Genomic DNA, 11346 nt, shown 5'->3' with positions numbered 1-11346 from the left:
TGATCTACCCAATTCTCTCTCACCCTGAACACCCTCTCTGTTCTCCCTGCTCGACCAACTCCTTTCCCTACCAACTTGAATTCCCCTCCATTCCTGACACTACTCTCCCCCTTGACACCCTTCTCCCCTCGATCCACTCACATCTCTATATCTACTCACATCCCCTGCCCCTTCAACTCCACTCCTCCCTTGACCTACCCACTCGACCCTCCTGTCCCCTTGCTCCCTCACATCCTGCCCCCTCTCTTCCTCTTAGCATCCTTGACCTTCAATTGGCAGTCCTTTGTCCCCCCGGGCAGCTCCTTCCTGCCCTCAACCCGTCCTCCCCCCAACTCTCCCTTTCCCTCAACTCCCCCTCCTCTTCCTCCTCACACCCCTTAACCCACTCTTCCCCTCAACAACCCCTCTCTCCTCTCCTTTCACTAGAGTGAGTGTTGGAAGCCGGAGAACTCAAGGACTGCAGAAAACCTCAGTGCCTCTGGGGAAATCTATGCCCCTGACAGCCGCTGCTTCCTCTCCAGCCTGTCTCTGGAAGTGAGTTCATCTGGGGATCTGTGAAGAGGGTTCTGTGGGCCTGGGTCTGTGCCAAGGGGCCTGGATTTCCATGTAGAGGGTCTGGGTCCATGCAGAGGGATCTAGGGCCAGGGTTTCCAAGAAGAGAGTCTGGGTTCACTCAGAGGGATCTAGTGGCCTGGGCCTTTGCCAAGGGGTTTGGGTCTGGGTTTCCATGCAGAGAATCTAGGTCCGCGCAGAGGGATATGGAGGTTCGTGCAGAGGATGTTCAAGATTATTATCATACAATTGTCAAGTACAACTGGACCAAACAGTGGTCTTTGGTCCTTTGTGTAAAAAGAATGCAAACACATATCTGGACAGAGAACACATATTTACAAGCGATTTACAGTAGATGCAGAATGTATATAAAAATAAATCAATCTTGTTAAATAATAGTCTCGGAGATTTGTTTGGCAGATCAGTCGTCATTCAGCAGGATGTGGGTGTCTGGGTACATTCAGAAGGGTTGGGGGGGTGGGGTCCCGTGCAGCCAAGTCTTGATGTTCGGCTCTGTGCAGAGAGGTCTGAGGGACCGCCTGAGGGGTCTGGGGTTCCATGTAGAGGGAACTGGTTGTCTGGGTCTGCACATAGGGGTTGAGGGATGCAGGCAGAAGGGTCTAAATGGTCCGAAACTTGTTGATCTCTGATCTGAGCAGCCCCCAAAGGAGGGATCATGGGAAGAGATGGCCATTGGACGATGTTACCTGCACCGCTGTCGGGGACGGCAAGGCCTGGAGGTCAAAGTTCAGGGGTCAGACTGGATTCCCTGTCTGCCAGGAGACAGTATCCAGGTAAAGGACAGGGAAGAAAGAGGGAGTTACCTTACTTGGAACATTCAATCACAGAAAAGGTTCTTCAGCCCATTATGTTATGTTAGCCCATATAAACCCACTTATCAAAAATCTAACACTTCTCTCCCTCACACCCATAACCTATTTTACTACATCCATGTGCCTGTCTGGGAATTTTTTGAATGAAGGGTCAAAGGAGAGGGGGTGCGAAGGAAGTAGGGACAGAGGTGGTGGGGGAGAAGGAGGGAGGGAGGAGAGAGGGATGAACGGGAGAAGGATGGACAAGAGGGAGAGGGAGTGGACAGAGGGGAAAAGGAAGAAGGGGCAAGGAAGGGAGAAAGGGATGAGGGGGAGATGGAGGGAAAGGGGTGAATGAGAGAATGAGGAGGGGGGAGTTAGTGTGAGTGGACTGAGGATGGGAGAAGCAGGGAAGGTAGAGAAGGGGTATGGTGCAAGGGTATCTGTATACAACTGATCCCTCCCCTGTTCCAGGTGACGGGGTACCGGGGCCACGTCTCCTGCCCCCTCCAAGCTCTGTGCCAGGATGGCCAGGGGGACTCAGATCTTGGGATGCCGAGCCTGACCTCAGATCCACAGCCCACCCCCGCCAGCCCAGTGTCAGGGGTCAACACTGCCCCTGTCCTCTGCCTGGGGTCAGAAGGGCCGAGTGGCCGTCTGGGGGTGCGGCTGCAGGTGTCAGGGGAACCTGCCTGTGCCCAGCTACAGGAGAGAGAGATGGGGGATGTCGCTGAGCAGATCGCCATGGCAACCAGTGTACCTAGGTAACTGGAGATTGGATTGTGGATGTATCAGAGGACAGGCAACAGATTGGGGTGAAGGATGGTGGGGACAGGCGATGGATCTACGTGAGAGATGGTGGTGGGGGAGAGAAGGGTGCAGAAGGATGGGAGACAGGACAGAGGATGGACTGGGGTTAAGGATGATGGGGACCAAACAGACGACAGATCAGGGTGAGGGATGGGCAGACGGCTGGGTGGACAGGACAAGAGATGGAATGAGGTGAAAGATAGTGAGGACAGGGCAGGACAGGTGAAGGATGTGGGGGGGGGGGGGAAGAAACAGGTCAAGGTACAGACAGGGGTGAAGGGCGTCTGGGAAAGATGGGGGTGGGGTAACAGGACAGAGGACCAAGGATGGAGGGAAGTGGTGAGAGACAGAACAGGGAACAGTCCGGGGAAGAATGGACTGCTGAGACACAGCCTGACTCTACCTCCCCCACCTACAGGATCCACGTGGGACCATCCTCCACCTGCGGTCCCTCCCTCCTGTGCTTAGAGCTGCGGGAATTCACATGCACACAGCTTAGTGTGCACAACCTACTACACTGGCTGCAGCGCAGCCTCAGCACTGCGCCCCTGGTTCTCCGCTTCCATGGACACAACTGCAGCATCCTCAGCATTAGGTCAGTGCTCCACATTGACCCAACTACCATTGGGCCATTTATACTTTGGTCTGTCAGAAACTGCTGACCCTGGGCGTGTCTGTGAATTGGGTTGACCCACATGTCTGATGTGACGGTGTTGACTGGTGGGTGTTGACCTGTGTGTCTGCTGTCACGGTGGTAACTGGTGGGTGATTATAGCTTGTCAAGGTTTGATCGGTGCATTCCAGTGCAGTTGTTGTGGCATCAGCCTGTTTATCTGTGTGCATGTGGCATTGACAGGCACGCGCCACACATGTTGCCGTGTTGACGGTGCTCCCCCACATCTGTTGTTGCGATGTTGTCTGGAGCACCTTTGCTGCAACATTGATCAGTTCGGTTGCTCCATTCACAGGCCGGACAGTCTGCTGACAGAGATACCAGTGATCCCCGGGACAGTGAAGGCGGCAAGGATTGGTACCCCTCTCGCTGGGCTCCTGGTGGTGGTGACACTGGCTGCTGGGATCTACCGCAGGCTGCGGACAGCCCAAGCTCGTGTGCATGCAGGACAGGGGACATGGGCAGAGAGCCAGGACGCTGCAGTCACGGAACCAAAGTCCCAGCCCTAGAATCCCATCCTGTGGACTCCCCTTGATCCCACCCTGGTCCCTTCCTTTCTCCAGAGTCCTCCCCTCGCCTTGCCTCCGTCCATACTTTGGCCCGCACCCATCCTTCCCATCATGCCCCTCCCATTAACCATGACCCCCCCCCCCCATCCCTACCTGTTAACCCCACCCTGCCCCCTAACCTCCCCCTGAGTCCCCTCCCCCCCTGTCATGGCCTCTCCCCAGGACACACAAACATACATATAAGTGGTGGAGGCCAGTTTTATTGGTTACAGGAATACGAGGGGATGAGTGCAGTATGGGGATGAGAGGGAGGAGGTGTGAAGGTTGGGAAGGGGGAGGCAGTGGAGAGGAAGGAGAGTGGCAGTACAGGATTCCATCCCCAGTCGGTTCTCAGCCCAGCAGTCCCAGGTGCAGTGAAAGGCAAAGGTTTGGGGGATGGGAAGGAAATCCTTCTGCTCCAGGAAGAGCATGGGGGAGGGGGCAGGGGAGGTGGGAATCAGGCCTCTCCCGCAGTCCCTGCCACCTCCTGGTAGAAGCGGAGCACAAAGGCTGGGTCTCTCTGCTCCAGGAGGGAGACCAGCCCATTGCGCTCGTGTTCGGTCCACCCCTCAAACCAACGGCCCCAGAGCCGCAACTGACACTGGAAAAGGCTAGGTGGGCCCTGCGATAGGTGCAGCCCTCCCAGCTGGTCCAGTAAGACGCACACCTTCCCAGGCACTGCCCTCCGCACCAATTCCCCCAGGAACACCTCCCTCTGACTTGGCCCCCAGCCTCCGAACCAATGCAGGACACAGGCCAGCTCCTGGGAGGCATCTCGGGGGCACCGTCTCCCTGGCTCCGCATCCCTGAGGCCACATCTCCCTGTCTCCGTGTCCTCCATGTTCTGGCTGTGGGAGGAGGGGAGGGTGAGTCTCTGTGTCTGTCACTCCCCGCACCCCCACCCTTGTTCCCTCTTCTCTCCCTGCCCTTTTCCCCTTATCCCCAAGTCCTTCTGTTCTTCAAATCTCTCTCCAAGCCCCAAACATTGATTGCGCGGTCTCTCCTATTCCCTGGATTCACTCCACTGCAGGAGTAGCAGTTCCTCCTCATCTCAGTCCCAAACCTACTCCCCAAATCTCAAGGCCGTGACCCGAGTTCTGGTCCTACCCACCGGTAAAAACAACCTCCCTGCTTCTACTTTATCTGTTCACCTAGTTTTAGAAACCCTGGGAAAGAGTCAGTGAGCTTTCACATTATTCCCTCAGCCTCCTATGCCTCAGGGAGAAATACTCCAGTCTCTCTTTGTAACCTAATCCCCTCTGTCCCCAGGAACATCCCAGGGGATATTTTCTGCCCTGTTTCCAGCTCAACAACATCACTCCTCCAGCTGGCCAACTAGATTGACCCACAATACTCAACCACATCTCATATGTTCCTGCTCCTGACCTCAGTGCTTCAACTAATGAAGCCTCCCTGTTCACCACCACCCTCCCCACCAGTGTCCCCACTTTCAGGAAAGTATGGATAGACACGTGGGATAGTCTGGAGGTTAGCTGAAGGGCCTGATTCTGTGCTGTACAACTCCATGACATAGCAGTCTTGGTGCCCAGGGGTCCTGCAAACCATTGGTCCCCCTTCCCTGTCCAGCAAGACCCCAGAGGGGCTGAATGTCCTCATGGTTAACACTCACCTCTGGATCTGCGGTTCCTTTAAGGGGGAGAACTGCCCCACTTTGAATTCTTGCTCTGGCCAGTGTCAAGTGATGAGGCTAGAAAATGACGAGAGGGGAAATACCTGAACCGGAAGTCACTAAAGTCAACCATCTGTCAGCCTTGCATTGAATAAAAAAAAACCCAAAATAAAACATCTTGATCAGTTGCTGCTATTTCTCAGCTATTTTCCTGGAAACATTCCTGTTGGCCTGTCGCCATTGCTTACTGCTTTCTGTTTTACAAAAAAATCCTCAGGGTGTTGTTCGAAGGGTGTTCAACGATGGGCGTGGTGTCCAGTCCAAAAATAGCTGAAGCTGAATTACCCACCTGACTTTAGTGAGTAAAAACGCAATGGTGGAGAAACTCAGAAGGTCAAACTGAGTACTTTATAAAGCAAAGATACATAACCAACGTTTCGGGCTTGAACCCTTCATCAAGGTATGACAAAATGTTGGGAGGCACCCAAACAAAATGGTGAGTGGGGGGCAAGGGTGGGAGAGGAGCACAGGTACAAGGTTGACAAGGGAGGGAGGGCACACCAGCAAATCGGAAGGGGGGGCCTTTATGAAAGGAAATGGGGTGGAGAGCTGGAGGAAGGAGCCTGCCTACATTTTTCCATCCTTGATGGAAGGGATCAAGCCCGAAATATTGGTTATGTGTCTCTATCTTTGTTAATATAAAGTATCCTGTTTTTCCATCATGTTTTTGCTTCAACTACGGTATCTGCAAACTTTACTACCCTCAGTGAGTGATTGCTTCATTGACCAGAGGCTAGATTTAACACCCCACCAGTATTGATTATGGAGAAGAGGACCCTCCTGCTCCAATCGCTCACTGACCAATTGGAGAGGGAAAAAACCTTTGAACTCCAGTTGCCGCTCGACCAAAGAGGAGAGAACGTGGCTACCCTTGTCACTCAGCCAAACAGAGAGGACTCTCCTACACTAGTTGCCTAATCAGAGAGCAGGACCTTTCTGCCCCAGTTGCCCATTGACCAAAGGGCCTGTCCAGCTCACCTTCAATAACTCAACTGGAGTGAGGAATGTGTGGTTTGTTTCCCCCTCCACCCCCCCAACAGCTTCTACAGGTTGCATCCCATCACCACAGGAAACTGCAGAAGGCGGTCAACACAGGTAAATGAGAGAGATAGGCTATAGATGCCAATGAACTGGAGTGATGCACAACATGCTGGAGGAGTTCAGCAGGACAAAGCAGGAAACCCTTCGACAGACAAATCTCCCTCGCTCCACACCTCTCACTTCCCAAGGATGGCAGCTGACACACTCTTACAGAACATTCCACTACAGGCCCTTCAACCTACAATGTTGTGCTGACCCATGTAAACTTACTCCACAACAATCTAACCCTTCCACCCCACACCCATAATCCTCTTTTTTTCCTTATACCCAACCGTCTAAGGGTCTTTTAAATGTCCCGATTGTACATGCCATCATCACTCCCACAAATACATTCCAAGCTCCCACCATTGTCTGTGTAAAAGAAAAATTTGCTCTGTCTTCCCCAAATTTTCTTCCAATTACCTTAAACGGATGTCCTCTGGTATTTCCCAGTGTTACTACAGGGGAAAAAGGTGCTGGCTATCCACCCTATCTAAGCCCCTTATAAATGTTATATTCCTCAATTAAGTCACCTCTCACCCTCCATTGCTCCAGAAAGAAAAGCCACAGCTCTGACTACCTTGCTTTATATGACATGTTCACCAATCCAGACAAAATCCTGGTAAATCTCCTCTGCCCTCCCTCCAAACCATCTATATCCTTCCTGAACTGGACCAGAACTGGGCACAATAATTGAAGTTTGGTCTAACCAGAGGTTTATGGAGCTGCTTCTTTCCTGTTTCATCAATCGCCACCAATGGACGGTTTCTTTCCTGCAGCCATCAGGCTCCTGAATGAACTCCACCACCATACTCTCACGTCTGTATACGTCTGAGATGATCTGATCTCAGAAGCTGAGCAGGCTTCATGTATGCTACATTCTAAATGTAGTATTACAGGACAATAATTGAACGTTTCCCTTTCATTGTAACTCTCTACAATTGTGCTCCTCTTCCATTTTACATAGCTATATGAATGCCAGAACTGTACTGTCAGACTTCTTGCTGAAGAACCTCTCTCACTGTTTCATGTAACAAATAAACTTGAAATTGAACACGCTGACCAATCAGATGACCCGGCCGCCTTCTCCCTCACGCTGACCAATCGGATGACACGGCCGCCTTCTCCCTCACGCTGACCAATTGGATGACCCGCCCGCCTTCTCCCTCACGCTGACCAATCAGATCACACGCCCGCCTTCTCCCTCACGCTGACCAATCAGATCACACGCCCGCCTTCTCCCTCACGCTGACCAATCAGGTCACCCGCCCACCTTCTCCCTGACGCTGACCAATCGGAACACCTGCTCACCTTTCCTTCATCAATTCACTAACCTATCAGAGTCCGTCCACTTCTCCCTGGCCAACTCACTGACCAGAACACTCGTCCACCCCTACCCCACCGCCCAATCAAGTAAATCCATCTGGGTCACCTTCAGTAATTTTTGGCATCACAGAATCCACCAGTCTCTTCCTCAGTAATACCGACCAGCGACGGTCCTTCCTCTCCTTCAAGAACTCACTGACCTGCAGGAATGGAGAGGGCTGATTGGCTGCCTCTCCACAGTCACTGACTAATAGAAAATCCATCCGTCCTCCCCCACGTGGGTGAGGAGTGACGTCTCCCTGAACACTAGCCAATTGGAAGGACAAAGCGCCGCGGAAAGCGAAAAAACGTCAGCTTCGATGGAAGAGCGAAGCTTTGGTGACGTCACAGTGTTGTCCGGAAAGAGCCGAAGCAACGACTCCTCCTTCGCCCGTCGGCCCCGAGCGACAGCAGGTAAAATGGCGGATCTGGAAGATGTGACTCTAGATGGCAAAGAGTTGCAGAAACTGCGCGTCACCGACCTGAAGGCGGCACTGGAGGAGCGCGGCCTGGCCAAGAGCGGCTCGAAGAACACGCTGATCAAACGGCTGAAGGGAGTGAGTGTCGGACGGGGGAACTCCTGGATAGCGGCCTTCATTTAAACCGCCGCCCCGCTTGTTTGTGGCGAGCAGCCGGGCCGCACCGCGCCTGCGCGCTGGCTGCTCCCCTGGCAGTATTGCGCCTGCGTATAGACCATTTGTCGTGGCGAATGGGCCGCGCTACGCCTGCGCGCTGACGGAGGCTAGCTTGAAAGTTAGCTGCCGTGCTGTGTTGCGCAGGCGTGCTTAAAGCGTGCTAAAAATCGATGCCGGCTTAACCGCCTGATGCCTCTCTGAGCATGTGCAATAATGGCGCGGTTGGAGTTTGGTGAACTAATGAAGAGTGTGATCGTCTTCTGTGACCAATCAGAATCTGCCCGTGCCTTCAAAGGACACTCACTGACCAATCAGATTCCCCTGACGAGATTGAATATTCATTGACAAACAAAGTTTGCCAATTTTTTTCCTCAATAATTTACTAACCAATCCTACCGCCAATCTTTCAGTGATTATTAATCAATCAGGAAGTCTATGTTTCTCTCCAAATAACTCATTGACCAGAGAGTCGATTCATCTCTCCCTTTCTAATACTGATCAATCAACTCTTCTACCTCCACTAACCAATCGCAGACTGTCCAACAGTGTACAAACAACATTGACAAATAAGACAATTTATCCATCTTGGTAAAATATTGATCAATTGCAGACCATATCTCTCCTGCAATTATTCACTGACAAGTGTCTCCTGTTCCTTGCATTAATAACTAGTCTGCACTGACACACATTCACAATTGGAGAGTTTTTAAGCCTTGCTAATTATCCTGACCAATCAGAGAGTTATTGTGTAACTGTACAGAGTCACTGTTTATACAGGGTGAGGATCATTCTCTGTGTAACTGTACAGTATCACTTTTTTTAGGGAGTCATTCTCTGTGTAACTACAGAGCCCCTGATTATTCAGAGTGAGGGTAACTAACTACAGAGTCGCTGTTTATTTGGGGTGAGGGTCATTCATTGTGTAACTACAGATCCACTTTTTATTCAGGGTGAGGGTCACTTGCGGCAGCACGGTTGGCATAGTGGTTAGCACAACACCTTTATAGCGCCAGCAATCTGGACTGGGGTTCTAATTCCACGCTGTCTGTAATGGGTTCATATGTTCTCCCCATGTCAGTGTGGGGTTTTTCCTGGAGGTTCTGGTTTCCTCCCACTGTTGGAAAAGTATCAGGGATTGAGTGAAAATCAGGTGGCATGGACTTGTGAGCTGAAATAGTCTGTTACCATGCTGTATGGAAAAAAATAACTGTACAGAGTCTCTGTTTATTCAGGGTGATGCTCATTCCCTGTGTAACAATAGAGTCGCTATTATTCAGAGTGGTAGTCACTCCCTGTGTAAATGTACATTCATGGTTTATTTAGGATGGTGTTCACTGTGTAATCTCGATTGAGGGTGACCCACTGTTTATTTAGCGTAGTGGTCACTAATTCATGAGGGTCACCTAATGTTTATTCAGGGAGAGGGGGGTCACTGTATAACTGTACGGTGTCGCTGTTTATTCAGAGTGGGGGTCACTGTATAAATGTACGGTGTCGCTGTTTATTCTTGGTGGGGTCACTGAATAACTGAACAGAGTCACTGTTTATACAGAGTGGGGGGGGTCACTGTGTAACTATAGAGTCACTGTTTAGTCAGGGTGGGTGTAAATGTACAATGTCACTGTTTAGTCAGGGTGGGGTTCACAGTGTATCTGTACAGAATCTCTGTTGATATAGGGTGGGGGTCACTGTGTAACTGTACAGAGTCACTGTTTATTCAGGGCTGTGGTCACTGTGTAACTACACAGATTCACTATTTATTTAGAGTGGGGCGCACTGTGCAACTGAACAGTGCCCCTGTTTATTCAGGGTGGGGGTCATTGTGTAACTGTACAGAGTCACTGTATATTCAGGGCTGTGGTCACTGTGTGTGGTGCTGAGGTAGCAGCAAGCCAACACAAAACTCAAAAGACTATATAACAGGCTTTATTTCAGTAAAAGACTGAACACTAGTTCAAGCCTTGGTGGCTCCCCGTGTGACTGGCTCAGGTTCCAGTCAGCTGATTGACAGATGGCTATTTGGAGTCAGCCCCTTAGAAGTCTATTCAGGTCGGCTAATTGATCACTGGCCAGGTGGAGTCAGCCCCTTAGGTGGTCTTCCTGCAGGTACAGAGATCGCTCCCTGCAGTACGCTGGTGGTTGTATCAACACAATCACCCCCTTCTTAAAATTGTCCTTGGTGGATGGTATTTACAGATTTAGGCAGCTTTCAGAGTCTCTGGGACCATCTCAGGGTTGGCTCCTGGTCAAAGTTCAGCGAGGGTTTGGTTGCTGCCTGAGGGTTGGCTGGGTCCAATGTAGTCATGGCAGGCATCGGTGTGGGCAGTGTGGTGTCTATCTGTATGTCTGTCCGTGGGGGAGTAGCCAGTGGGTGGGCCAAGGGTACCCATGGTGGGGAGATTGGGCCAGGTAGTTGTGATGGTAGCGGGGGGTGGGGCCCCTGCTAGTGCTAGATCCCTGGTCGACACGGTGTTTTCATGGCCACTGGGATACCTGATGTTGGCGTAGTTCTGGTTGCCGTAGAGGAGGAGCACCTGCTCGACCAGCAGGTCAGACTTGTGGGCCCGCACGTGTTTGCAGAGGAGCACCAGTCCTGGAGATGTGAGCCAAGCTGGGAGGGAGACCCCAGTTGCCGATTTCCTGGGGAACGAGAAAAGGCGCTTATGAGTAGTCTGATTAGTAGCCATGTACAAGAGCAACCTAATGGCATGGAGTGCCTCGGGGAGGGCCTCTTGTTGGTAGTCAATGGACCAGCCTTTGGACCTCAGGGCCAGGAGAACTGCCTTCCAGATCACCCCGTTTTTGTAACTAGTATAAGACTAGTCGCAATGCCTCGTGCTACCAGGTACTGGGGCAGCTCCTCACTCATGAAGCTGGACCCCCGGTCACTGGATGAATGCCAGGTATCCGAACATGGTGAAAATCTGTGTCAGAGTCCTGATAACGGTGGCTGTGGAGGAGTCCAGGCAAGGGAAGGCGAAGGGAAAATGGGAGTATTTGTCTACGACCACGAGGAGTAAAAGTTCATGGAAGGCAGGGGGCCCTTAAAGTTGATGCTAAGCTGTTCGAAGGGCTGAGTGGCCTTGACAACGTGGGCCTGTGGTGGGTGGAAGAAGGGCTGTTTGCACTCTGCACAGATCCTGCATGATTCAGTAATGGTCCTGACTTCTTGGACGGTGAA

At 51.8% G+C, this 11346-nt stretch overlaps 3 protein-coding genes across 4 annotated transcripts in view; 2 read left to right on the top strand and 1 right to left on the bottom strand.

Moving 5' to 3' along the window:
* The window catches only part of LOC138765512 (ciliated left-right organizer metallopeptidase), a 136621-nt gene extending 131419 nt beyond the window's left edge, over window positions 1-5202 (top strand). The window contains exons 11-15 of the mRNA XM_069942540.1: window positions 427-534; window positions 1224-1346; window positions 1839-2128; window positions 2593-2769; window positions 3143-5202. Coding sequence (XP_069798641.1) covers window positions 427-534; window positions 1224-1346; window positions 1839-2128; window positions 2593-2769; window positions 3143-3356 — 912 coding nt within the window. The 3' untranslated portion in view covers window positions 3357-5202. The remainder of the gene's footprint in view (window positions 1-426; window positions 535-1223; window positions 1347-1838; window positions 2129-2592; window positions 2770-3142) is intronic.
* c5h14orf119 (chromosome 5 C14orf119 homolog) lies at window positions 3597-7685 on the bottom strand. Its single transcript, XM_069941080.1, is given in 4 exon segments — window positions 3597-3927; window positions 3930-4243; window positions 5026-5103; window positions 7598-7685. Coding segments are annotated over 2 exon segments (612 nt in total). The 5' UTR covers window positions 4237-4243; window positions 5026-5103; window positions 7598-7685; the 3' UTR covers window positions 3597-3622.
* Window positions 7686-7903: 218 nt separating this feature from the next.
* acin1b (apoptotic chromatin condensation inducer 1b) overlaps window positions 7904-11346 on the top strand; it is a 52897-nt gene continuing 49454 nt past the window's right edge. For both annotated transcript variants that reach the window (XM_069941078.1, XM_069941077.1), the window contains exon 1: window positions 7904-8087. In XM_069941078.1, the coding sequence (XP_069797179.1) occupies window positions 7950-8087 (138 nt within the window). In that variant the 5' untranslated portion in view covers window positions 7904-7949. The remainder of the gene's footprint in view (window positions 8088-11346) is intronic.

Source organism: Narcine bancroftii, chromosome 5 (assembly GCF_036971445.1).
Source record: "Narcine bancroftii isolate sNarBan1 chromosome 5, sNarBan1.hap1, whole genome shotgun sequence".
NCBI lineage: Eukaryota > Metazoa > Chordata > Chondrichthyes > Torpediniformes > Narcinidae > Narcine > Narcine bancroftii.
This window is presented reverse-complemented; position numbering and strand designations above follow the sequence as displayed.